Source organism: Pteronotus mesoamericanus, unplaced genomic scaffold, assembly GCF_021234165.1.
Source record: "Pteronotus mesoamericanus isolate MK-2021 breed Mesoamerican mustached bat unplaced genomic scaffold, CSHL_Meso_final contig_27, whole genome shotgun sequence".
NCBI classification, from domain to species: Eukaryota; Metazoa; Chordata; class Mammalia; order Chiroptera; family Mormoopidae; genus Pteronotus; species Pteronotus mesoamericanus.
Genome location: NW_026555115.1, coordinates 19,984,585 through 20,012,209, shown reverse-complemented (window position 1 = coordinate 20,012,209; position 27,625 = coordinate 19,984,585). Strand labels below are relative to the sequence as shown.

Genomic DNA, 27,625 nt, shown 5'->3' with positions numbered 1-27,625 from the left:
TGTCATGCAGCCAAAGAATTCCCATATTTTAGACAGCCATGAAAGTTGTTTTACATCTTAGGATAAATTTCAGTAGTTTACATGTTATTTTTTGTTGTAAGTATTTTTCACATTTGAACCAAATTTACATTAAATATAAGTATATTTATACTGTGGTTATAATTACAGAATTAATCATGTGGATATGAACAAAAAGAGCTTATTATGGAGTGCACTGAAACAGAAAGCTGAATCCCTTCAGGTTTTCCTTGAATATGATAGGCTAAAGAATCCTGTTATTGAGACTCTAGAAGGAATTGCTGTTGTCCTACAACTGACTGCTCTGTGTACTGTTCATTGTTCTCCTCAGAACATGGCCTGGTAAAACAACTTGTATTTTCTGGGTGGGTTTTCTGTAATAAATTTGGATTTATTGTTTAGGAGACTTCATTCACTTGCTTTGTGTGACCTTAGAACACAAACTTTGTACTGAAATAGAAATTTATTTTTTATTGTGCACTTGCTAAATGCTATGTATTGTGTTAAGTACTATATATAACTTAATCTTTACAACAGTTCTGTGAGGTAAATGCCATTATGCCTACTTTACAGATTAGAAACTGAGGCTCAGAGAAATTGAGGCTCCTTTTTTATCTGAAGTCAAAATTAACTCCTGGGTATATATGAAGTAGCAGAATACATTTTTATGCAACTCAAAAGCCAATTTTATTTTAGTCAAACCTTAAGTTAAAAGAACATTTACTTTTGATAATAAGAGGAGGAATGTAGAATTTGTTAAAGATATATTTTTTGTTCAGTATTCTTAATACAGGTTAATTATTCTATCAGAAGAAACAATAGGGGGTGAAGCTCTCTCTGAAGATTTAGTCTTATTTTTAGTGCCACATTATAGACCAGTACTCCTTATTCGTTTTTTACATGATCATTTATTCTGTATTTCCTGATTCATTCATTTTTTTTCCAATTACAGTTTACATTCAGTATTATTCTGTGTTAGTTTCATTTGTACAGCAAAGTGGTTAGAAAACCATGTACTTTACAGAGTGGATACACCTGATGTTTTGAGTAAATATCAACTATATTTCCTGTCCTGCAGTCTACATCTCTGACAATTCTTCCCTGATTCACTCTTTCCCCCGCCTCAGGTGTTTAAATATTTTCATTATGTAAATCATAGTGAGCTAGTTTGATTCATCATAGAAATGATTCACTCTTTTAATTAGGCAATACAAAGTTGTGGAGGAGATTTTAAAGAAAATACTAGTTCATGTTGCATTAAATTTGGAATTTCAAATAACTTGAAGGAATATTTAATCATGCCGAGGTCTCTCCTTGTCCTGTTATTAAGAAGGGATTTACTAAGCAGGTTAATAATTATGCAGTTATAGCTTCAGTCATTTTTAAGCCTGTGATGTCAGATTTAAGTATCTTAGATTAATTTTAATTACCAAATCCTAAGAGTGATTTAGAAAGACATAAAAAGATTAAACTTAAAATAATAATGACATTAACTGATTTACATATTTACTTTGAATTGGTTTAAAGTTACATGCCAGTTATATACTCCCAATTTCTTTTGGCTTACTATTTTACTAACAATTCATTTTAATCTGTTTATTAAAAAATGTATTAATTGCAGTAATAATTTCAAGGACTGTCAACAAGAGTATAAGAAGAAACCAGTAGTAATAACTTGGATGTCTTTGGATTTTTACACAAAAGTGCTTAAGAGCTGTAGGAATTTGTTGGAATCTGTTCAGAAACCTGACCTGGAGGCAGTTATTGATAAAGTGATGAAAATATATGATGCCTTGATTTATATTCAAAGTGAGTACAAATAAGCAGTAAATCAAAATAACCTTTAGAAATAATCAATATAGAAATCTGTTTTGCCTAAGGTGCAAATGTACAAATGTTTGAAATAACCAAAAGTTTACTTGGTTTCAATTCTGTTAAGCTGTCATTGATTTCCAACTTCCAAATTCATGTGTGTTAATATTTTGATTTTTTATTCTTTTTCAGTCAATAGAAATTATTTATAGCTTTTAAATTGTTTTGAGAATCTGAAGAATGCTAAGGTCTTTAAAAATACTTTGGTGTATATTTTTATGAAGTCACGTTTAATTTGTTTAGGTTCACAGGCCTCAAAACATCATCTCTATGTTGAGAGCCCCTGTTAGCTGAATATTTATTCTAATTCCACTTGATGTTTAGAGTATCTGTTTTTATTGAAAAAAGGTAAATATGATTAAGGAAAAGATATGATTAATCACTTGTGTGTTTCTGTAGTAAAAACCTCATTTGAAGATCATATTCTGGAAGATTTATGTGGAATGCTCTCAATTCCATGGATTTATTCCCACTCCGATGATGACTCTTTAAAATTGACTACATTTGCCACTGATCTTCTAACATTAAGCCAGAGGATTTCAGATAGCTTCTGTAAGTGGCACAAAATTCTATGTGTGCTTTGTTTTGGTTTAACTCATCTCTATGTGGGACTTCTGCATGTCTATTTTTTCCGTAATTAAGAGAGGAGGTACATTTTTAATAATTCAAAAAACAAGTTAGATATATAAAAAGTTAAAAATTGTAGGATTTACACACATCCTCAACTCCATTCTGTCACATTGTTCTCTTAGAGTGTCATTTCAGTTCACAATCCTGTTAGCAGAATATTAGAGTTCCCATTGTTTCACATCCTCTCTTTAAAATTTTTGCTATCTAAAATAAAGAGAAAAAATGCGAATCTCGAGGAGATAACTATATAAAAACAGTTCTTTTTTTAACTCTGATGGGTATGATTTTCAAATAGCATTTTCCTGATTATGTAGTGATATTGTACATACACCTTTTTCTGGAACGTTTCATTTTTGGAAAGGAGCTTTTAATTAAATATATATATTTTATATTTTTAATTATATTTTACTGATTATGCTATTACAGTTGTCCCAATTTTTTCTCCCTTTGCTCCCCTCCACCCTGCACCCCATACTCCCTCAGGCAATCCCCACACCGTTCTTCATGTCCACCGGTCATGTGTGTAAGTTCTTTGGCTACTCCATTTCCTGTGCTGTACTTTACATCCCTGAGGCTATTCTGTAACTACTTATGTATACTTCTTAATCCCCTGACCTCTTCACGCATTTACTCACACTCCCTTCCCATCAGGTAACCTAACCATCAAAAAGCTCTCCATATCCATGAATGTTTGTTCTACTTGTTTGCTTAGTTTGTTTGTAGATTCAATTGTTGATAGATATATATTTATTGCCATTTTATTGTTTGTAGTTTTGATCTTTTTATTAAATAAGTCCCTGTAACATTTCATGTATTAATGATTTGGTGATGATGAACTCACTAATTTTTTTCTTGTTTGGAATGCCCTTTGTCTGCCCTTCAGTGCTAAATGATAGATGTGCTGGTAGAGTAGTCTTGGTTTTAAGTCCCTGCTTTTCGTGACTTTGAATATTTCTCACCAATCCTTTCTTGCCTGCAAAATTTCTTTTGAGAAATCAGCTGACAGTGTTATGGGAACTCCCCTGTAGGTAACTAACTGCTTTTTAGGTTCTCTCCTTATCTTTAATCTTTGACATTTTAATTATGATGTGCCTTGAAGTAGGCTTCTTTGATCCATCTTGTTTGGGACTCTTTTTGCTCCCGGGACTTGCATGTCTATTTCCTTCACCATATTAGGGAAGTTTCCTTTCACTATTTTTTCAGATAGATTTCCACTTTCTCTTCTCCTTCTGGCACCCCTATGATCCAAATGTTGGACCTCTTAAAGTTGTCCCAGAGGCTGCTTACAGTATCCTTGTTTTTTAAGAATCTTTTTTCTTCATGTTGTTCTGATTGGTTGTTTTTTGCTACCTTATGTTCCAAATCATTAATTATATTCTTGGCTTCATCCCTTCCACTGTTGTTTCCCTGTAAATTGTTCTTTATTCCAATTAATGTATCCTTTGTTTCTGACTGGATCTTTTTTATGCTGTTGAGGTCCTCACTAAGTTCCTTGAGCATCCTTATAACCAGTGTTTTGAACTCCATCTGATAGATTGCTTGTCTCCATTTGGTTTAGTTCTTTTTCTGGAGTTTTGATCTCTTCTTTCATTTTGGCCACATTTCTTCGTCTCCTCGTTTTGTCAGCTTCCCTGTGTTTGTTTCTATGTAGTATGTAGAGCTACTACGTCTCCAAGGCTTGGTAGAGTGGCCTAATGTAGTAGGTGTCCTGTAGGGTCCTGTGCCTCAGCCTCCCCTATGCCCAAGCTGGGTACTTGAGGTGTGCCCTTCATGTGCATTAAGTACTCCTTCCTCTTGTAGTTGAGACTTGATTGCTGTTAGCAGGTCAATGAGAGGGATTTACCCAGGTCAGTAAGCTGGAAGGATTGGCTGTGACCACTGACCACCAACCTCTGCCCTCTATGGAGGATCGGCTGTGCAGGGACAGGATGGTGGTGCTCCGACGTGGTCTGAAGCTTTCCAATGGGCGTGCTGGCCTTTGGGTTTCCCAGGAGGTGAAGGCCAAGGTCAGCCTCCACCTATGTTCTTCCTGGGGCCACCGTGCCTGAGCTATAAAGCAATGAGATAGTTGCTACTTTGGCTGGGCTTGGAGATTCCCAGGTGAAGCCAAGCTGTGAACTTAGGCTCACTGCTGCTACTGCTGGGCTTGGAGCTACTTAGCAAGAGGTATGGGGGCTGGGGGTTTACTGAGGCTGGCTCTGACTTGTTAGATAGGATTTAAAAGTTGTGAAGCAAGAACCAAGGCCAGCCTTTCATATGGAAAAGTCATGATTATCAGCTTGGGTGGGCCAGTAAATTGGGTGGGGTGGAGTCTCAGGGGATCTCCAAGGTGGGGCAAACAAGGTTAGTCTGGTTGGTGGAGTCTCAAATTTGGCACCAGCCTGCTAGCTGTGTGGCTCTGTGGCAGAGTGTCAAAAAGGGACAATGGCCCCTGCCTGCCATTTTGTCTGGGAGAGAGCTGTCCTCCAGCTCCCACCTTGATGCCAGATACTTCAGTTCTTCCCTGTGTGCCACTGATGCCTTTCAAGCTGTTACCCCAGTGCTGGAGCTCAGAGGAAGTGAGTCTGCATAAGTCTGTGTGGCTTCTTTATGGGGAAATACTTGGGGCTTCAGAAACTGACTGGTACTCTTGCTCTTGAGATACCCCTCCTGAATTTTTATCCATCACACGTGGATTTGGGTCCAGCTTGTTCCATGTCTCCTCCCCTCTTACCAGTCTGGATGGGTGTGGTTTCTTTTATTCTGTAGTTGTGAGACTTCCATTCAACTTGATTTCTGATTGTTCTGAGTGATGGTTGTTCTATACTTTAGTTGTAATTTTGATGTGGTTTTGCGAAGATGCAAGCCACATTTACCTATCCAGCCATCTTGACCAGAAGTCAAATATTATCTGTATTTTAGATGTTAGTGATGTACAACAAAGAATGAATATATGTGTGTATGTATATAAATAAAATTAGCATTTAGTAATCTTACTTAATAGACTTAATTTTTCAGCACCACAGGCACAATCACGATGTGTGTTTCTTCTAACTCTGTTTCCAAGAAGAATATTCCTTGAATGGAGAACAGCAGTTTATACCTGGGCACTGCAGAGCTCCCATGAAGTAATCAGAACTAGTTGTGTTAATGGATTTTTTATCTTACTGCAGAAGCAGAATTCTTGGAACAGAGTTCCCAAGATTCTTATGTATGTATTAATATTTTAATTTGAATATATACCTTAACTGGAAAAATCATATATGTAAATTAATGTTAATGCTGATGTTAATAGAACAAATGTTGTTTTTAGTTTTAGAATTTAAATATTTTTTCTTCTAGGCTTTGTCTTACTAGTACTTTTGCCGCAAATTAAGCAAGACTATTAGACCACAGAATTAAGAAAGAAGGTTTAGTATCTTTCTTTTTATCCCCAGAGATAAAGTCAAAGATGATTCTGATATTGTTAAAGAAGAATTTGCCTCTGTACTTGGTCAACTTGTCTGTACACTTCATGGCATGTTTTATTTGACAAGTTCTTTAACAGAACCTTTTTCTGATCATGGACATAATGACCTCCTCTGTAAGAGCCTAAAAGTCACTTCTCAACACGAATGTTCGTCTTCTCAACTAAGAGCTTCTGTTTTCAAGCCATTCCTTTTCCTACTGAAAAAAAATGTGTCTAGTGTAGTGAAACTTGGTGAGTGACTTGTTATTTAATATTTTAAATTCTTAATCTCTTTTTAAAATCAGTAATAGAATTAGCCTGAAGCCTTAAAAAATTAGACTTACTTGACAGGTTCAGTGCTTATGTAATGATTATTTTTATAAATGGGCAACTGTATCTTAGAACTAAAAAGGGAAATAATATTTGGATTTTTAAAATGCCCTTGTGATTTGATAGTATAATGGGGCATACCTGATGTTTGGTTCAGTGTAATGAGGTTCAATATTTGGGTTTTTTTTTTTTTTTAAGATTTTATTTATTTACTTTTAGAGAGAGGGGAAGGGAGAGAGAAAGATCAGTGAGCACAACTCCCAGCTGGGGACCTGATCCACAAGCCAGGCATGTGCCCTGACTAGAAATCAAACCCGAAACCTTTTGGTTCTTAGGCCGGTATTCAGTCCACTGAACCATACCAGCCAGGGCAGGTATAATACTCTTCATCCTCTTTGGTGACACCAGGGACCTTCTTCATGTGCTCCCTATCACTACCTTGGACCTTCAGAACTTCAAATATTGCATCTTCTTCTATAGGTTGTATCTTCTTAACCATTTTTCAATGGTAATTGTGCGTGGGTTAGTTGGGAGCATGAGATTTATATAAATGCTTGTAAGATCCATTTGTTTGGATTCTGATTTGCAATCTGGTTTCTCAAGTTTTCAAAAACAGTATGTGATAGGTAGTTTCTAGGACTTCCTACATCTTTTAACGTGAAATTAACAGTAAGACTAAGACTGCCCTGAATTCACAGTTCTTCAGATTAGTGAAATGTACTTTTAAGCCTATCTTGGTAACATATAAAATCTAAGTGACTAGTTATTTAACAACCTAAAAAATTCTAGAACTTATTTTAGATTAAATTATGACTTTTTAAAAAATATATTTTATTGAGTATGCTATTACAGTTGTTCCAATTTTTCCTCCTTTGCCCTCTTTCACCCAACACACCCCACTCCCTCAGGCAACTTTTATTAAATATAATATTTAAAATTATAAATTAATTTTAATCCTCTATAATTCTGTATGCTCTATAAATTTAAATACTAAACATTGACATTATAAGGCAACTTAGAATTCTCTGTAGCATATTATTTATTGACATTACTTTTTACACTAAAATTATGAATTGTAATGTGTTAAATTAGGTATTAATATGTTCTTGCCCTTTAGCTTTCATAGATAATCTATATCATCTTTGTAAGCATCTTGATTTTAGAGAAGATGAAACAGATGTTAAAACAGTTCTTGGAACTTTATTAAATTTAATGGAAGATCCAGACAAAGATGTTAGAGTGGCTTTTAGTGGAAATATCAAACACATATTGGAATCCTTGGACTCCGAAGATGGATTTATAAAAGAGGTTTGATAATTTTCATATTTAAACATTTGTGTTTTCATAAACGTGGCCTTAGAATTTTAACTAATTTTATTGTTCTAGCTTTTTGTCTTAAGAATGAAGGAAGCATATACACATGCTCAAATCTCAAGAAATAATGAGCTGAAGGATACCTTGATTCTTACAACAGGAGATATTGGAAGGTATATACGGCAGCATTTATATATTTCCTTATTTATTTTGGCCATTCTCCTTTTTTAATTTGCCTGGTGTTTGAAATGATATATGAGGGATGTGATATTACAGAAAGAATTGTGATACCAGCATGCGTTTATTTGTGGATTTCCATTTATTTTTGAGACATTGATGATAACTTTGCTTTTTATTTTTTTAAATTTTAGGGCAGCAAAAGGAGATTTGGTACCTTTTGCACTTTTGCATTTATTGCATTGTTTACTATCCAAGTCGGCATCTGTCTCTGGAGCAGCATATACAGAAATTAGAGCTCTGGTTGCAGCTAAAAGTGTTAAACTGCAAAACTTTTTCAGCCAGTATAAGAAACCCATCTGTCAGGTAAGAGTCAGCATTGGCCTTGACTATAGGAAATAGCAATGCTTTGTAAAAGTTAAAAAAAGAACATATATGTGTTTTATTTTTCTTGCTTTAAAAGATGCATTTTTAAAAACTGTATTCAGTTTAAGAGAATCTAAATCTTGTCAGTTTTATATTTTAGCATCTTGGACTGAAGATATAGATTATAAATGAGAGAGGGTTTATATAATCATCTTATTATAATATTGGGTTGGCCAAAAAGTTCATTTAGTTTTTTCTGTATGATGGTTATAGTAGTGCTTATTGTCTTTAACTTCATTTGAAACAATTTTGTTAGATTGTATCGTGGCATTTGTCATATCAGCATGTCTTTTAAAAAAACTTACCAAAATTTGTGAATTTTTGTGCAGCTATTTTAATACTGAAGATGAAAGAACATATGCAGCATTTTCAGTGTATTATGTTTTATTATTTCAAGAAAGGTAAAAATACAATTGGAATGCAAAAAAAAGATTTGTCAATGTATGGAGAAGGCGCTGTGACTGAATCAGAAGTGGTTTGGGAAATTTCTTGCTACTATTGACATTTTGGCCAAATAATTCTTTGCTGGGGGCTGTCTTATGCATTGGAAGATGCTTAGCAGCATCCCTGGTCTCTGCCCACTAGAAGCCAATAGTGGGAGATAGCTGACATACTCTAAATATCCAAACTAATAAAGTTATTACAAAAATGAAAAATTTGTCTTATTTTACAGAAAAAACTAAGCGGACTCTTTGGCTCACCCAATATATTGGATTATATCATGCTCTATTGTTAATCTGTTAAGTGGTGCCTTTCTTTTAGCAATGATAAACTTTCATGCTTTGATTTTATTGATAAGGAACTTTGTTTTTAAAAAGGTTGGTTCACTTTATGACTGAAAAGTTAGGATATATTAAAATACTGGTTTTGTCCTGTGTTGGTATAACCCTAAGCAAAATATTCAAGTTTCTTAACTAGGCCTGTTTACTTACCTGTAAAAGGGAGATTATACATAATCTATTCCATTAAGCTGTTACAACAATTAAATGAGTGTTAATTCGGGTAATATGTTTAGAACACTCTCTGATACTCTCCTTTATGTTACCTTAAAAAATATTAGTTAATTTTTTTCCTTTGTGTGAAAACTAACCAATCATTTTGCTCTAGTTTTTGGTGGAATCCCTCCACTCCAGTCAGGTGACAGCACTTCCTAGTACTCCATGCCAGAATGCTGAGATGCGCAAACAGGATGTGGCTCACCAGAGAGAAATGGCTTTAAATACCTTGTCTGAAATTGCCAATGTTTTTGACTTTCCTGATCTTAATCGTTTCCTTACTGTAAGTTGCATAGTAGTCTTAATTGAGGTTTTCAATGTAGTATTTTGTGTTTATTCTAGATTTTTTAAAAGAAAATCTGGCAAGTACATTGAGGACATAGACCCTAGATTTTCAAATTTTGATTTTGACTTTGATGTGATGACGTTACTTGTGGTATAAAATTTAAGTTCATGCTGATTTGAGTCATTACTCTATATGATTAGCTATCTTGAAAGTTTAATACTAATTGATTAATGCTAATTAGTTCAGTTGACTGAGGCCTTATATCTTTAGTGCTGTGATTGATTCTATTGGTAAGGCAAAGTCTAATATGATTATTTCTACCCTTAAGGGGTTGGAGTAATACAATATAAAACTAGTGATACAGATGATTTTTTATGAATTTAGATGACAATTTGAAATATGGAGTGGTTTGGGAAGCCTTTGAAAAGTTCTTAGGGCTGAGATTTGAAAGATGGATGTAGCAGATTTTCTTTTCTTACCTTTTCCCAAAGGCAAAGTTTATTATTACCTTAGCTAATAAATTGTAATAATGATTTATACAGGATTTTTCTACAGTATTATTATATTTTAACAAACTTAAATTGCTTGTAAATTGGTCAAATCCTGGAAGGAAATAATAAATCAGGCATAGAACTTATCCTTAGAAGATGAATATATTTTAACACGTACTCATGAAAACATACCATTTTTACCTATACATTAGCATATTTATTGCCTGTCTCTCCCACCATACAGTGTAAACTCAGTCATCAGGGACCTTGCCTGTTTTTTTTACCACTTTATCTTTAATGCCTGCATTATAGTAGATGCTTGGTACACATATGTTGAATGAATAAATGATAAATCTGAATCACATACCTCTGTCATATTTGGGCTTCAAATTTGTGTGGCATTTTAAGGTACTTTTGCACAGAGCCTTATGTGAGTGTCTTGTCACCTGGACAAATGTACTTTTTGGTAATTGTAGTGTTTTTTTTTTTCAGAGGACATTACAAGTTCTGCTACCTGACCTTGCTGCCAAAGCAAGCCCTGCAGCTTCTGCTCTCATTCGAACTTTAGGAAAACAATTAAATGTCAATCGTAGAGAGATTTTAATAAATAACTTCAAATATATTTTTTCTCATTTGGTCTGTTCCTGTTCCAAGGATGAGTTAGAACGTGCCCTTCATTATCTAAAGGTAATTGAATATTTATATATATTTTACTCTTGTTTAAATTAGCATTTAAAGGAAAGCTGCAGAAACATTCTTGTAGAGAGTGGGTACTTTATAGCCTATCCTAGTGTAACATAAGTTCAAATGGTATTATGTAAATAAATTTTGTCCTGGGCCTAGAGGAGCTTATTAAATAGAATTATTATTTTTTATTATTTTTGTAATTTTATTTGATCATTTCACCTTAATGGCATATGGTAATCATTCGTGGGTCAGGTTCTCAGCCAATTTCATTTTAGAATTTTTTAATTGATTGGAACTATATGTAGACTAATGCAATGTAAATAATTATATCTGTAGGAAGAGGCAGTTTCCTTCAAATATAGTATAAGATCAGCATTTAGTTTACTTAGCACTGATTACAATTTGGATCAGTTTCCTGCTAGTTTTGAAATTTAAAATTATAGCTTGTGCATCTTTTTGGAGTCATATTAGCAATGGTGGTTTTGAACAATATGAGACTATATGGGAACAAAGGACTTGTATAATATGCATATGAGACTTTACAATTTCCTCTGTTGTTAATTTATTTCATGTGTTTTATGATCTGCCAGCAATAGGTCTATTTTCATATGGGAGTTATTGAGTAGTGAGTATATTTATTTTGAGAAAGATAATCTGTATCATAGAGATGGAATAATAATAATATTTATTGAGTACTTACTACATATCAGAAACTTTGCTAAACAATTTATCTATCATTTCACTCATCATTGCCTAAAGAGGGAAAGATACTGTTACTTTTCCATTTTATAGATGAGGAAACAAAGGCAGAGAAAGGTCAGATGAAGTAACTTGTTCAAGTCACAGCACAACTAATAAGTGACAGATCTTGAATTTAAATTTCCATCAGTCTGACTGGAAAGGCTGTGCTGTACTGCTGTGCTATATCTTCTCAGGGATTGTGTGTGTGTGAATAATGAGTTGATGGCATTTTAAGACCTTATAGAAAACTAGGACTTTTTAAATTTTATTTCCAAATAAAATCTGATCATTTCTCTTTATTACCTATAACCCAACTTCTCCCTATCAGGAGAAAACAAGATTAGAATAATTTTACATTACTTTTAAAAAATATCATTAGGAAATCTTATCACCTGGTGTAGAGCTCCTGATTTACTGATAGTGTATTAAAAAAATCAGTATACTTATTTTTAGAATGTTAGTATGGAGAAAAAACTTAAATTTAAAAAATGTGTCTTTGGATTAGAATGAAACAGATATTGAACTGGGGAGCTTGTTGAGACAAGATTTCCAAGGATTGCATAATGAATTATTGCTACGCATTGGAGAACACTATCAACAAGTTTTCAATGGTTTGTCAATACTTGCTTCATTTGCGTCTAGTGATGATCCATATCAGGGCCCAAAAGATATCATATCACCTGAACTAATGGTAAGGAATATGTTCTATGGGTTTTTTTTCCCTCCTGTTTGTAGCTTAATTATGAAATTGGAAAAAGAAGTGTTTTGTGCATTTTCAAATGCGAGAGGTTAAATTTTAAATTGGGATTTTTGTTTTGTGTTTTTTAAAAAAGGTTATTTATCTTTAGAGAGAGGGGAAGAGGTGAGAAAGAGAGGGAGAGAAACATTGATGTGAGAGAGAAACATTGATTAGTTGCCTCTCCTTTGTTCCCCAACCAGGGACCAAACCTGCAACCCAGGCATGTGCCCTGGCTGGGAATCGAACCTGCGGCCTTTTGCTTTGCAGAGTGATGGCCAACCAACTGAGTCACACCAGCCAGGGCTGAGGCTTTTATTTTGGAAAGGGTGATGATTGAAACTCTATGGTCACAGCAAGAACTTAACACATATATTAGCATTGAAAAATAATATATTTTTAAATGATTTTAGATTTTTTCCTGAGTAAAAATGTTTTTCTTTACTACTGTAGATTGGAATACATTTGTATCCCCAATTACTCCTTTCTTGGTACAACATATTAACCTTATTAGTTCTAACTATTGACTATATTTAGATCCATTGTTGGATTTAAAGGAAATCAGAAGATATGCTATCCCTTTTTATTGTTCCCTATCTTAAATTTGTATCTGCAATCACTTTACTATTTTATTTTTGCATTTAAAAAAAATAAAAAATCTTTAGGCTTGTTATTTTTTTTTCCTTTTGATTGTCCTCATTCTTTCAAAAGACTCTCAAGATTATCAGTGATACACCTTGAGAGGTTTCTGTCTCTGCTTTCTCCTTCTCCATTCATTCATAATGAATTTTTCATTCATTAGCTCATTCTAGTCTGACTCTGTTCTCACTGTGCCACTGAACTTTTTGCCAAGGTCAAAAACATTCATTCTGCTGTCCAATCCAGTTTTTACTTTTTTTTCTAATTTACTCAACCCTTCTGTAGCATTGAGTGCAACTGATGATCCTTTCCTATATAGCATCTGTGATACTACATTTTCCTGATTCCCTCTTTGCTTCACTGTCCACTTATTTTTAGTCTTTATTGGCTCTATCCCTCTACTTTATCCTCTAAATGTTGGATTGATTTAAGACTTACGTAATTGGGTCTTTTTCTCTATCAACATTCTGTCCCTCAGTGAAAGAGAATCTGGCCTCATCTGGCCCTTTTGCTTTAGTATGATTTATATTTTGATGATTTCATAGTTGAAGTTCCAGTCCAGACTCTCTGGAGCTTTGTACTTGTGGATTTATACAAGTTAGGTCATGGTAGGAAACAGATGGTACACACAAAAATTTTGAACTGAAAATAATTCAATAAAGGGGGCTATTTTCATTGTTATGGGCAAGGTTAAGAGAACAAGCAGGAAATGTGAAAGATCCCAGGGACTAGAAAACTTATGCTCCCATTAGTCCTGGGCTAGCAGAAGTGGTGTGGGGGGAGGTCTCTCATTGTAGGGGGACGTAGTCATTGCCAGAACCACCTTAAAACCCAGACAGAGCAGGAAATTTAAGTACCATGTTCTTTCCTCCTGCCCTCTGTTCCTCCATTGGTGCTTCCTGTTGACTAATTCAGTGGGAAGCCAGAGGGAAAGGGATATTGAATGATGAAATCTGGTAAGCCTTCTAGGCAGAGCAGTGCAGAAAAGGGCAGCAAATGGATATGAGGGTGAGAGTGGTAGACAGAGACCATCCAACTTTTTCTTTGTCATCTCTACTTGCCTCTCTTAAAAGCATCTCAAGCAAGTATAAATATAGCATGTTTATTAAAAATTTTTATTTTCCTTCCCTAGTCTGTTTATCTCAGAGCCTTCCCTGTCTCAGGAAATGGTACCAATATCAACCTACTTGCTCAAATCAAAATCTGGGAGTTAGTCATGAACCCTCCATAAGTCCTATCACATCTCTCTCCAAAATATCTTTCCATCTCTGCTGTCACTACCCTCATACAAGTGACCATCATCTCTCCCTGGGACAACTGCAGAAACCTCCTAACTGTTGTCTTCCTTCTTCCCTCTCTATATCTGTATTCAGTTATTTACATACCATTCAAAGTTCTCTCTTTACAACTTAAAATCCTATCATTTCCTTGCTGAAATTCCTTCTATGAGGTTTTCATTGCTCTTTAAGTAAAATCTGTAAGACATGTATGTGATTTGTGTACCCTTCAACCCCCATATTGTACAGCTCTTTTCCTTTCTCCCTGTCTTTTAGCATTTTTTATTTGTGTTTCTTTAACATGTCAAACTTTTTCCTGCTGTACAGTCTTTGCCCTAGATAGTCTAATGTAATACTACTACTTGAAATCATCTCCTGGGATCTTTCTCATTCTTTAGATCTCAGAGTTTCCTGATCATCCTATCTAAATTCCCTCATCCCAGTTCTTCTCTATCATGTGATTATATTGATTTCTATATACCACTTATTGCAACCTTATTTACGTATTTCTTATTTAATGTCTTCCACTCATATTAGTAGGGAGAAAGTGACTTAGCTTATCTTGTTACACCTGAACCTGGCATAGTATTCTAGGCATAGATAATAAATAATTGGTGAGTGGTAGATGAATGAACTATTTGTCTAATTCAAGAGCTTTAAAATTAGAATGTTGACATAGACTATGTGAGTGTCACCTATGCCTCCTTGTTATTTTAAGAAGCAGGAGCTGGAATCATGGGATTATGGATCATTAAGCCTAAAAATAAGTCTTTATCCAAATCAGAAGTTTGCAAATTAAATGTAATTTAAGCTTGAAAGACAGATGATTCTCTGTGTTTGGCAAGAGAAAAGTTTATCTGAGCATCTAATCTGGAGAAATATATTGGATACCTAACTTCTTTTCTACTATGTGCTAGTAGACATCTCCTTCTCCCTACTTCTCCCCTTTGCAGCGTAAGTAATCTGAAAATCCCGAAATCAGGTGCCTCACCATCAAGCAATGCAACTTTGTCTTTCAGAGTTGGAAAATGCTTTAATTGCTACTCTTCCCCAGTTCTTTGCCTTTGCCTTTGCCTTTTCCTGCTTGTATATAAAGATTTTGAACGAGAGGAATATTCTTCTTTGCAGACTACTCACATTCCCAGTTTGTTGTAATACTAACAATTTAAATATGTTTAACTCTTTTTTAAAAAGGTTTTATTTATTTTCAGAGAGAGGGGAAGGGAGGGCGAAAGAGATATGGTTGCCTCTCACATGCCCCCTACTGGGGGCCTGGCCTGCAACCCAGGCATGTGCCCTGACTGGGAATCGAACTAGTGACCCTTTGGTTCACAGGCTGGTGCTCAATCCACTGAGCCACACCAGTCAGAGGAAAATATGTTTAACTCTTTACTATTATCTCAGTGCTTGATGTGTATTATCTTATTTAACTTCTACATCATCTCTAAGTAATAAGTGCTTTTTTTTACATTAAAAAAAATCATGTTTATTCTATTACAGTTGTCTCATTTTTTTCCCCCTTTGCCCTCCTCCACCCATCCTACCTCCCGCTCCCAATGTCAGTTCCCACTCTGTTGTCCGTGTCCATGGGTCATTCATATATGTTCTTTGTTTAGTCTCTTCTCCTTTCCACCATTGTCCTCCTTCCCCATCCCCTCTGGTCATTTTCAGTCTGCTCCATGTTTCCATGCCTGTGGTTTATTTTGTTGACTAGAGTCCACTTATAGGTGAGATCATATGGTACTTGTCTTTCACCAACTGGCTTATTTCACTTAGCATAACATTCTCCAGTTCTATCCGTGTTGTCACAAAAGGTGGGAATTCCTTCTTTCTTTTTCTTTTAAATGCAGATTGCTTTTATTTTTTTTTAAATGTCAAGATCCATTATAAAAATTAAAAAATTTAAAACCATTATAAAGTCTCAGCAATTAAAACAACATGACACCAGCAGAGAAGTACTCAAGTAGATCAATGAAATAAAATGAGCATTCTAGAAACAAACGTATATATCTAACAATGTAAATATATGATTAAATTGATATTTCAAATCAATGGGCAAAATAAGGCTTATTCAACACATACGGTACATGAACCACTATTACTTGATATAAAGCAAATACAGAGCCCTATTTCACGCATTATATAAGCAATATCCATATGTAAAATCATATAGTAAAATTTAAAGATGATTAAAAATCATTATGTAAAATCTAAGGAGTTTTAGGAGAAAATACAAAATAATGTTTTTCTTACCCTGAAGTGAAATTTTCAAACCCAGAAGCTATAAAGTAAAATATTGACACCGTGACTATATTAAACATTTAAGACTATATAGTAATATACATACAAAAGAGTTAAAGGACCAGTAATAGAATTGGAAAGTATTTGCAACACATCTTAAAAAGAGTTAGTTTTTTTTTTTAGGGAAAAATTCTGCAAACACTTAATCAAAAAATGGATAAAGAATACCAAACAGTCATTTAAAGCTTTTTAAAAATAATAGAAATAGGCAAGAATTATACACAAACAGGTCTAGTTTCAACAAATAATAAATTAACAAAATAACACATCATCGTCACAATCATATTAATAAGTATTATATTGGTAATATCAAGTATTGGTGACTGGTATTCAAACTTGTTTTCTTCATCTTCTTAAAGCAGTTCCTTTAGCATATCTTGCAGTGCTGGTTTGGTAGAGATGTATTCTTTTAGCCTTCTTTTGTCTGGGAAACTCCTTATTTCGCCTTCCATTTTAATTGAGAGTCTTGCTGGGTAGAGCAGTCTTGGTTGCAGGCCTTTTGCTTTTCATGACTTGGAATATTTCTTGCCATTCCCTTCTGGCTTGCGGTGTTTCTTTTAAGTCAGCTGCTAGCCATATCGCGGCTCCCTTGTATGTTACTACCTATTTCTCCCTGGGTGCCTTTAGGATTCTCTGTCTTTGAGATTTGCCATTTTAATGATGGTGTGCCTTGGAGTGGGCCTCATTGGGTTCCCCTTGAATGAGACCCTCTGTGCTTCCTGGACTTGTGAGACTTTTTCTCTCGTCCAATTAGGGAAGTTTTCCATCATTACTTTTTCAAACAGGTTCTCTATCCCTTGCTCCTCTTCTTCTTCTTCTGTTATCCCTGTTATACAGATATTATTAAGTTTCAGGTTGTCCTTCATTTCCCTAAATGCCTCTTCATTCTTTTTTAGTCTTTTTTCATTTTCTTGCTCTTTCTGGGAGCTTTTTTCTACCTTTCCTCCAGCTCGGTGATTCATTCCCCTGCTTCTTCTAGCCTGCTTTTGATTCCTTCTCTTGTGTTCTACAATTCACAAATTGTAATCTTCATGTCCTCTTGTGTCTTATTGATAGTTTCTATGTCTTTTTTTCATGATGATACAGTTTGCAGTAAGTTCTTCGTAATTTCCCTGTAGTTTTTTGTAATTCTCTCTGAGCTCACTGAGCTCATTGAGCTTCCTTAGAACCGTTGTTTGGAACTCAGTATCTGATAGTTTACTTGCCTCTATTTCATTTGGTTCTCTTTCTGGGGATTCCTCCTTTCCCTTCAACTAGGGGTTGTTTCTTTGTCTTGCCATTCTTTGTGAGGCTCTTATTTTGGTTCTACTTCTTAAATCGATCTGTCTTGATTTCATGACTTTGTGGTGTGAACTTCAATGGTAGGAGACCGCTGTTTTTTCTTTCTGGATCTGCCTTTCATGATGTCAAATGTTGACCCTGTTTGACCTTATGCAGTCTTTTTGTAATAAGTGCTTTAATTGTTCCCATTTTAAAGACTCAGAGGACTTAAGTAACTCATCCAAAATCACACATTAGGAGGTATCAAAATTGGAAATCAAACCCAGGTCTGACTTGCTTAAAGCCCAAATCTTCCCCTCTAGGACCTGTTTTCAAGAAAGAATTAATATAAAGTACTTTATAGGGTCACTGATACCTAGTCTATACCTATTGATGTCTATCGCCCTCTAGTCCTTTACCACTATTACCTCAAGGGATATTGACCCCTGGATCAGACCACTGTTCTGGCAAGGTACCTTTATTTCTTTTCCAGTTTAGCTCTAAATGCTCTAGAATGACAGTCAGGTGTCTTTTCTTATTCTTCTTAAGATAAACATCCTCTTCTCTCTGGATCCTGATGTGAATCAGATCCTGAGGATCCCACCCCAGCCCACTGCAGAACTCCTTATGATTTCCTTGTACAATACTGTTTAATCATATTTTGCTATTGTTATTATAAATGAGTTTCACAAATTTTTAAAAATATTAGATGTGGAAATATCGGCATTTAGAGGAACTTAATTCACCAAGTGTCTATTTCTGTTATTCTAATTGGTAAAATAGAAATGATGTTAGTTAAATAATTAAACCGTTGGTTTATGAAATTTGATCTGTATAAAGTTTATATAATATCTGTTTTATGTTTTTTTCCCTTAGGCTGATTATTTGCAACCCAAGTTGTTGGGCATTTTGGCCTTTTTTAACATGCAGTTACTAAGCTCCAGTGTCGGCATTGAAGATAAGAAAATGGTAGGTAGTGATAGTTGAGTCTTAAAAGTGCTGGAATAAAATTTGTATTGACTATGCAGGGACATGATTTCTGCTACTATCTACAAACATTCAAAGATAAGAAGTAATTAAACATGATATTCTTTATTGCTGAACAACTTGTATCAGTTGTTGGGTAGTCTAAAAAGAGGAATTATATTATTTACAATTTTTTTTTTTTTTTTAAATAGGAACAGAAAACCTAACTGAAACTGGCCTAAAGGAATTTGTTGGCCCTGTAACTAAAAGTAGAGGGATACTGTAGCTTTAGGTATTGCTTGATTTTGGACAGTGTTCTCAGAATTAATTTCTTAGCTCAAATTCCCCTGGATTGGCTATATGCTTAAGTGCCAGGTGATGGCCCCAATGGTTTCAATCTCATATTGTCACAACATCTAGTTTAATAGGAAAAAAGAGAAGGACAGTCACTGATAGAAAAGAAAAGTTGCACAGTTGAATTTATTGGTCCACATTTGTATGATGTGCGTCATGTCCTGTGGTGCTTTTGAGGAACAAAAATGCTGGGTTATCTATAGTAAGTAAAGTAACTTCAGTTATTTGTCAGTTTATGTTTAAATGCATTTGGTACAGAAAATTTCATTATGATTGCTGTAACAGTTGGTAACCACTGCAAATTTTTGTCCATAGATTGGGTTAGAAGTTTAAATATTGACTTACTTTCTACCTCTGCAGCCTGTAAAATTATAGTAAAAATCTATGAATATAATTTTATTGCCGTCTGAATTACCCTTCTCTTAATAACCTTAAGGAGCCAAGAAAGACATGATACAATATTAAACTCTATAAACTTAAGCAGCCACTACTTACCAGTTGTTCTTTGGTGTCAACTGGTAAATTTAATTTCCCAGACAACCTCTAGTTCATCTGCATGGAATCTTTCTTATTGTTAGCCCATGTGAGAGAATCTCAAATCTAAGAAAACTAGAATTTGTTTTAAACTATAAAAAGCTTGCATGTTTTTGCATATAGTTAAAGTTGACTAGAGACTTTCTTTACCCCTTCATTAGAATCTGGAGCTGTTGATACAAGTCTGATTTTGTGTTTCACACGCAATAGAATGTATGTATCATTATTTGGGTATGGCATCAGTTACTTATTTGTTTTACTAAATTCAGAACATCCTGAATTTAGTACCATTAGGATGAAAATGCATGTACTGCATAGCAGTTTGGAATGGATACAAAGAAAATTAAATAATAGGTATTCCTTTTTTAATCCTCACCTGAGGATATGTCTATTGATTTTAGAAAGAAAGGAAGGGAGAGAGGAAGAAAGGTGTTGAGAGAGAGAGAGAGAGAGAGAGAGAGAGAGAGAGAGGGAGGGAGGGAGGGAGGGAGGAAGAAAAGAAGAAAGGAAGGAATGAAGACCAACTTGAGAGAGAAACATTGATCCGTTACCTCCTGTACATGCCTCAGAACCTGCAACCTAGGCTTGTGCCCTAACCTCTGATCCAACGTGCCCTTTTGGTGCACAGAACTACGCTCCAACTAGCCTAGCCACCAAGCCAGGGCAGGTGTTGTATTCTTAATAAATTTGAAAATCAGTGGCCCGAGCACCACCAGGACTAAAATAACAGATCACCTTCAAGGGGGGAAAAATACAAAACAGAACTTGTATTTTTCAAACTATTAATTCCTGCATAAGAAGTTGGATGAAATGAACTGGCCAACGTTTATTAGATCCTGTGTTGCCAGAGAATAGGTAATTACTCTGAAATTACGATGGTATGTACTTTTCTTTATGAAACTTCTCCTCCTGTCATCTTGTTTATAGGCTTTATTTTAAAGCCCTACTTACTTTTTAGGCCTTGAACAGTTTGATGTCTTTGATGAAATTGATGGGACCCAAACATGTCAGTTCTGTCAGGGTGAAGATGATGACAACGCTGAGAACTGGCCTTCGATTCAAGGATGACTTTCCTGAATTGTGTTGCAGGTGACTGCCTGAGTTCATTAAATTTTTTTGGATTTCACAGGGGCACTAACTTGTATCCTTATCTCTCAGAGGGAAATTGGGTTCAAACCATAAATAATTAAGTTAGAAAGGCTATTTGTATTGAAAAGAGAATGTGTTTACTTCCTTAAAACCATTTTACTATGAAATCTTTTAACATATTGAGAATTAGAATAATATTATGAATCTGTGCACACCCGTTTCTCAACCTCAGCAGTTATGAATGTTGCTAATCTTATGTAATCTTCCACCTTCACTTTTTTTTATTGTTAGTTGAAATGTTTTAATGAAAACCTCAGTATTCCATCGTTGTAGTTGTACATAGCTCAGATGTAACTTTCACGAATTGTTATAGTAATTAATAGGAATTCCTTAATATCATCTAAACTCAGTCTATAATCAGATTTCCCTGATTGTCTCAAAGGTTTTTTCCCCAAAGCTGTTGGTTTTAATCAAAATCCAGATAAGGTGCACATGTCAAACATTTGGTTTTTTGGACCCTTAAGTATCTCTTCTAAACAGATATGCCGCTTAAGCCTCCTCCCTACACTACTTTTAGGCCATTGAGATTTGTAGAGTTTGGCAGATTACTAATCTAATGTAAATATTACTGGTAATAATACAACTAATGAATGCAGTTTAAACTTCTCGGAGGCTCTATATGTCATAAGAATATTACTTACTGTAGATGTGCAGTCAAAATATGTTTTAAAGTCATGTGAAATAACTGTTTCCCGCGTGCAGGTACCACTAGGTTGATATCGTTAGGTTTATTCATGTCACTTTGTTTAAAATTTTTGGAGATTGCTTTTACCCTTTATTGTATTTAATTTCAAAATCATATAACACTTTACATTGTTCCAAATTCAAATTTGTTTTAACCTACACTTAGAGAGTCTAGTTTCCATGCTTAAAGCCTGCAGGTTTCTATTTCTATTAACTTTTGTTTAACTCCCCTTTTTAAAAATGTAAGCAAATGTACACACACTTGCACATACGTTATTTTTCATATTAACCCTGCCCCAAAAGGTAGCATATTATAAGCACTGTTTTCACCTTGTTTTTTTTGACTTAAAATATTAAGTATTTGAGTATGTGGTGCTGATCTTTATTCCTGTAATTTTACAGACAACTTGAGCTGTTTTTACAGATAACTTGTAATTTTATTACTTGTATCATTATTTCTTTGCTAATAACTCACTGATGGAACTTTACAAATAATAAAAATAGTGTATTTTTAACTTGCATTTGTTGTTTTTTCATAGAGCGTGGGACTGCTTTGTTCGTTGCCTGGATCATGCTTATCTAGGCTCCCTTCTTAGTCATGTAATAGTAGCCTTGTTGCCTCTCATACATATCCAGCCTAAAGAAACTGCAGCTATATTTCACTATCTCATAATTGAAAACAGGTATTGTAATTGAAATTGATAAAGATAGCAAGCAACATTTTATTACTGTATTTTTATGTCTCAAGGCACTAGGATTACTTACTGTTGATAATGTATAAACTTCATATTTTTTTTTACTTTGAATTTTTCTTATTTTTTACATATGTTTTATTGATTATGCTATTATAGTTGTCCCAATTTTTCCCACTTTGTCCCCTCTACCCAGTACCCCCCATTCTCCATGGCAATCCTCCCCTGCCTTAGTTCATGTCCATGGGTCATGCTTATAAGTTCTTGGGCTGTTCCATTTCCTATACTGTTCTTAACACCCCTGTCTATTCTGTAACTACCAATTTGTACTTCTAATTCCTGCATCTTTAACCCCATTTTCCCCCTTCACCTTCCCAACTGATAACCCTCCAAATGATCTCCATATTTATGATTCTGTTTCTGTTCTGCTTGTTTGCTTAGTTTGTTTTTTTAGATTCAATTGTTGATCATTGAATTTATTGTCGTTTTAATATTCACACTTTTGATCTTTTTCTTAAATAAGTCACTTTAACATTTTGTATAATAATGGCTTAAATTTAGAGTTCATCAATAAACAAAAGTAATTGACATACTTTAGGACAATACATAATGAACTGATACTATTTCAGCTGTGACATGGCTTCCATTATAATGATTTTAAATTAATTAACTAGTAGGTCAGCAACTCAATTATTCATCAATTTTGGAAAAAGGTGGGGTAAATTTATCTTTCCTTTTACAGTTAAAAGTCAGATAGCTGAGTACTAGTAGATATCCATCTACTTATTGAAACTTCTACTACTTCATTAGATTACCTTTCATACCAGTCCCTTTCCTGTAAGCTTTTATTACATTTTTTCATATTGTTCATATCTAAAAGCATTTCTTTATCATTCCATCATACAGAGACATTTTGTGGTTCTCCATTTCCTAACTGACAAATTCCAAATTACTTGTCTTGACATTAAAGTCTTTCCAAAACTGGTCACATTTTATTTCTTAAAAATCAGTCCTTTCCCAGGATTTTCTAAAATAGACACCTGGCTGTTACCAATCCAGATTGCTATTACGAGAACATAGATTATTCCTTTCCATTTTTATTATTCACACCGGCTACTTTTTAGCCTAGAACGTCTTCCTATACATTTAAATTTTTTTCCAATTTTTGTACTTGTTGTGTATCATAGTTCATTTGCTTCTGAAAAGTTAGGATTTAAGTACTACTTATATATCTACTTACTTATATACTACTGCTATCCTCATTACTGTATTTTGCTGTGTATAATGTATACCTGCATTTTTGGCCCAAGCTTTCAGGAAAAAGCTCTTTTGTCTTAATTTTTTAATTCAATCATTTATTTATTTATATTTAGAAACAAAACCAATTATCGTATTCTAGGGTATCATTTTGCATATGGATATAGTTATTGCTTTCTAGAGTTAACACTTTAATACATAAGCATAAATAAAAGAATTAAAAACATTTATATTGATAATGGAATTAGTACTACCCATGTATGATGTGCATCCTTATTTTTCCCAAAAAATTTGGGCAAAAAAGTGTGCATTGTACATGGCAAAATATGATAATTATTAGTAACTGTCCAATCAGGGAGAAAGTAAAGAAGAAAAGGCTAATGTAGTTATTTTTTAATTAAAATCTTATCTTTGATATTTTGTACATGGTAGAACAACACAATCATTGATCTACATCACTTTTCAAATACTATTTGGATTATCATACAAATAGTGTATCTTTGCTGTTTATTATAGAGGAATCATTTCTCTACCTTTTTCATATCATTAAAAATATTCTCTGCAAATAACAAATAATTACTGGTACATGAAACAATATGAATAAACAACAAAGTTATATACTAATTCAAAGAAGGTAGTCAAAAGTGAGCATATACTGTACAATTTCATTTCTAGAAAATACTAAAACTTTGAATAATCTGTACTGAAACAAAGCAGATCAGCAGTTGCCTGGGGACTAGAGGTGGGAGGGGGAAGAGGGAGAGAGAACTGTAGAATGGTTTGATGAACACAGAGATATATCAAAACTCATAAAATTATACACTTTAACCATATATACCTTACATTTCCATGTCAAAAAGCTGTTAAAAAATGGAAAAAAATTCTCTTTCACTCAGTGCTAGATAGAAGATCTTAAGCTTCCTGAATGAAGGAATTACTTCAGCTTTCTTTACTGTTACAAACTCAGTGTCTAACATATAGTAGCACATAGTAGTTACTTATGCATATTTGTTGCATGAGTTAATGAAGACTAGAATTTAGAAACACTTTATTTGGACCCAGAAAGATTAGAATATTATATTTGAAGGAAATTAAAAATCATTGTTTCAATAGGAATTATTTGACTTTTTCTCTAAAACTCTTTAGGAGAATTTGTTTTGGAGTTGGGTTGGCTCTCTGTTGCTGTGTTACAGGACACACCAAAACATAGTTTCTTAAAAGGACGAGCACTTTAATTTACTCATAATTTTGCAATCTCAGCAGTGTTCAGCTGGTTGATTCCTTGGCTTGTCTTGCTAATGGTCATAGGTATGGCTGTAGTCAGCCTCCTGGTAGACCTGGTTGGACTTCTTCTCTTTTCCCTATCACCTCAGAGCCTCTCTTTCTATGTAGCCTCTCCAAGTCCATGTAACCTGTCCTTGTTGGTGGTCAGACTTCTTATGTGGTGACTTGGGATTCTTATGAGCACAAACCCACTGAGGAGTTGTCAGACTTTTTAAACGTTTAGTCCCCCAACTGGCACAGCATCTCTTCTGCCATATTCTGTTTGTTAAAGCAAATCACACACCCAGCACAAATTAAAGGGGGAAGTGAATATACATGGATGTGTGTACCAAGAAGTATACTTTATTCACAGCCACCAATTTAACAGACTGCCACAGGGTTATTTTCTTAAGTTTGATTATTTGCTGTCTTAATTAACTGAGCATCCTAAACATGATTATTAGGAAGAACACTTGGAATGTCAATAATTAACTAGCACTTTTAAATATGTGTTAAGTTGGCCTTAGTTTCAGCCTCTGCTTTGTATATTTTTAGTGTGCATTCTCTTTGCAAGTAATTCTTTTTCTTCCAATTGACTATTAGGGATGCTGTACAAGATTTTCTTCATGAAATATATTTTTTACCGGACCATCTAGAATTAAAAAAGATAAAAGCAGTTCTACAGCAATACAGAAAGGTATTTAATTTTTTACTTACGGTTTAGGAGATTGTTTGTACAAAATTGTTCCCAAGTTACAATACATTGAAAGAGATTCTTTAGAATCATATCTAGGGAGAATATAGTCATATTTCTTCTTTTTTTTAAATCCTCACCCAAGGATATGTTTATTGGTTTTAGAGAGAGAGAGAGAGAAACTTCAATGTGAGAGAGAAACATCAATCAGTTGCTTTCTGTACACTCCCCCACGGGAGATCAAACCCACAACCTAGGCAGGTACCCTGACTGGGAATTGAACTCACAACCTTTTGGTGTGCGGAACGATGCTCCAACCAACTGAACCACCCAGCCAGGGCTATAGTCACAATCTGATGGCTAATTTCTGGTGATAGATAATCTATCATGAATCGATGATTTTTAGAAGGAAGTTTTAGCATTTAGATCAAAGATAGGATAGCCTTAGATAGAACACAGAGCAAAAAATTCATTTCTTGTGCCTTTACTAGCCAGGTCAATATGTCCTACTTGTAGTCCCCAAAAGAGGAAGCTATCATAATTGCGTGATATGAGTAAAGAGTGAAAAGCTGTGGGATGATTCCAATTTTATTGTGCTATAAACTACTATTAACTATGGTATGGAAATTCATATCTGACTGATTCCTGAGCTTTAGAAGGGAAGTAATCTGTAGTTCCATCATCTTGAAGTCCAGTGAACTCTGAAATTACGAAAATATTAATGGTGATTTGACAGAATTTTAGGATAGAAAGTGGGATATGTGACTTTGGGTCAGAGTAGCAGAGGTATTTACTGCAGACCCCAAGAATGGTTCTGAAGACTATATTTCTTTAATGTATAACTTCATCATAGTCATAAGAAAATAAGGAAGGAAAAGGTGAATTATGTGCATAATCTATAGACCTGGTTCAAGGCTGTGTAGCCTTTTGTAAGTTAAGGGAAGCTTGTGTTTCTTACCAAGAAGGATTTCTTTTAGATAAGTAAATTCTTAATTTAGTTGGAAAAATGTATTTCTCCAGCTCTAAAGATTTTAGAATGAAATCCCTTTTACAGAGAATTACTAAAAAATGACCTGTGCTATTCAAGGTGAGAGATGGAAATTATATTTTAAAACTACTTTATTATTTAACTACTGAGATGTAATTGAACTACTTTAATGATACCTCTAAAGGGACTCCAGGCCTTCCGAATGGTTCCCGAAGTGGTCAGTTAATTAGATGTATCTCTCTGTGCTCTTTATATAGGAAACCTCTAAGAGTACTGATCTTCAGACAGCTCTTCAGCTATCCATGAAAGCAATTCAGCATGAAAATGTTGATGTTCGTATTCATGCTCTAACAAGCTTGAAGGAAACCTTGTATAAAAATCAGGTATACTAAGATATAAAGAAAAACCTATACAAAAGAAAGTTTGGAAATTTAAAGACAAGTTGACAGATTGTTGTATTTGCTTGAGATTCAGTAGATTCAATGAAAGAAATGATTTTTATTTTATCTAGATTATTAGATCTGACTTAGAATCAGTAATCCATGTCTTTTGAGGCTGAATATCAGTGATTTATAGGATTTTCTTTTTTTTTTGATGTGTTTGAAGGGTCACGATTGGATGGTTATATTTTGGGTTCTGTATCTTCCTGAGTAAGAGTGTATGTGTTTGAATAGCAGCAGTTCCTGTGATTCTTCTCATGTGATTTCCTATAGATATTTATCGTATAAAATTTTAGTAATTTTCCCTTATTACATTTTAACTGAATTTATTAGTTTTGTTGAAGCTAAATTTTTTTTTTGTTTTTGTAAACATGTATTTATTTTTTTATTTATACATCATGTTTATTCTATTACCATTGTCTCAATTTTTCCCCCTTTGCCCTCCTCCACCCATCCCACCCCGCCCCCCACTCCCACTGTCAGTTCCTACTCTGTTGTCCGTGTCCATGGGTCATTCATACATGTTCTTTGTCTAGTCCCTTCCCCTTCTTTCCACCATTGTCCTCTTTCCCCATCCCCTCTGGTCACTTTCAGCCTGCTCCATGTTTCCATGCCTGTGGTTTATTTTGTTCGTTAGTTTATTTGTTGACTAGAGTCCACTTATAGGTGAGATCATATGGTATATGGTATTTGTCTTTCATCAACTGGCTTATTTCACTTAGTTTAATATCCTCCAGTTCCATCCATGTTGTCGCAAAAGGTAGGAGTTCCATATCTCTCTTTCTTTCTTTCTTAAATGCAGATTGATTTTATTTATTTTTTAAATGTCAAAGTTAATTATAAAATATTAAAAAAATTTAAAACCACTATACAGTCTCAGCAATTAAACCAACATGACACCAGCACAGAAATAATCAAGTAGATCATTGAAATATAATGAGCATTCTACAGACAAACGTATATATCTAACAATATAATGTATGATTAAGTTGATATT

At 34.3% G+C, this 27,625-nt stretch overlaps 1 protein-coding gene and 1 non-coding gene across 2 annotated transcripts in view; one reads left to right on the top strand and one right to left on the bottom strand.

Annotated features, from left to right (window-relative positions):
* The window catches only part of ATR (ATR serine/threonine kinase), a 146,750-nt gene that overhangs the window by 20,618 nt on the left and 98,507 nt on the right, over positions 1-27,625 (top strand). The window contains exons 6-21 of the mRNA XM_054575092.1: positions 169-360; positions 1,640-1,827; positions 2,290-2,442; positions 5,518-5,710; positions 5,937-6,199; positions 7,395-7,585; positions 7,664-7,764; positions 7,963-8,134; positions 9,302-9,472; positions 10,459-10,653; positions 11,900-12,085; positions 18,484-18,576; positions 20,420-20,550; positions 21,834-21,977; positions 25,110-25,203; positions 26,446-26,571. Of these exons, the coding sequence (XP_054431067.1) occupies positions 169-360; positions 1,640-1,827; positions 2,290-2,442; positions 5,518-5,710; positions 5,937-6,199; positions 7,395-7,585; positions 7,664-7,764; positions 7,963-8,134; positions 9,302-9,472; positions 10,459-10,653; positions 11,900-12,085; positions 18,484-18,576; positions 20,420-20,550; positions 21,834-21,977; positions 25,110-25,203; positions 26,446-26,571 (2,593 nt within the window). The remainder of the gene's footprint in view (positions 1-168; positions 361-1,639; positions 1,828-2,289; positions 2,443-5,517; positions 5,711-5,936; positions 6,200-7,394; positions 7,586-7,663; positions 7,765-7,962; positions 8,135-9,301; positions 9,473-10,458; positions 10,654-11,899; positions 12,086-18,483; positions 18,577-20,419; positions 20,551-21,833; positions 21,978-25,109; positions 25,204-26,445; positions 26,572-27,625) is intronic.
* On the bottom strand, positions 1,137-1,203 carry LOC129071887 (small nucleolar RNA SNORD29). The gene has a single exon (XR_008529308.1). It is a non-coding gene; the product is annotated as a small nucleolar RNA SNORD29 (small nucleolar RNA).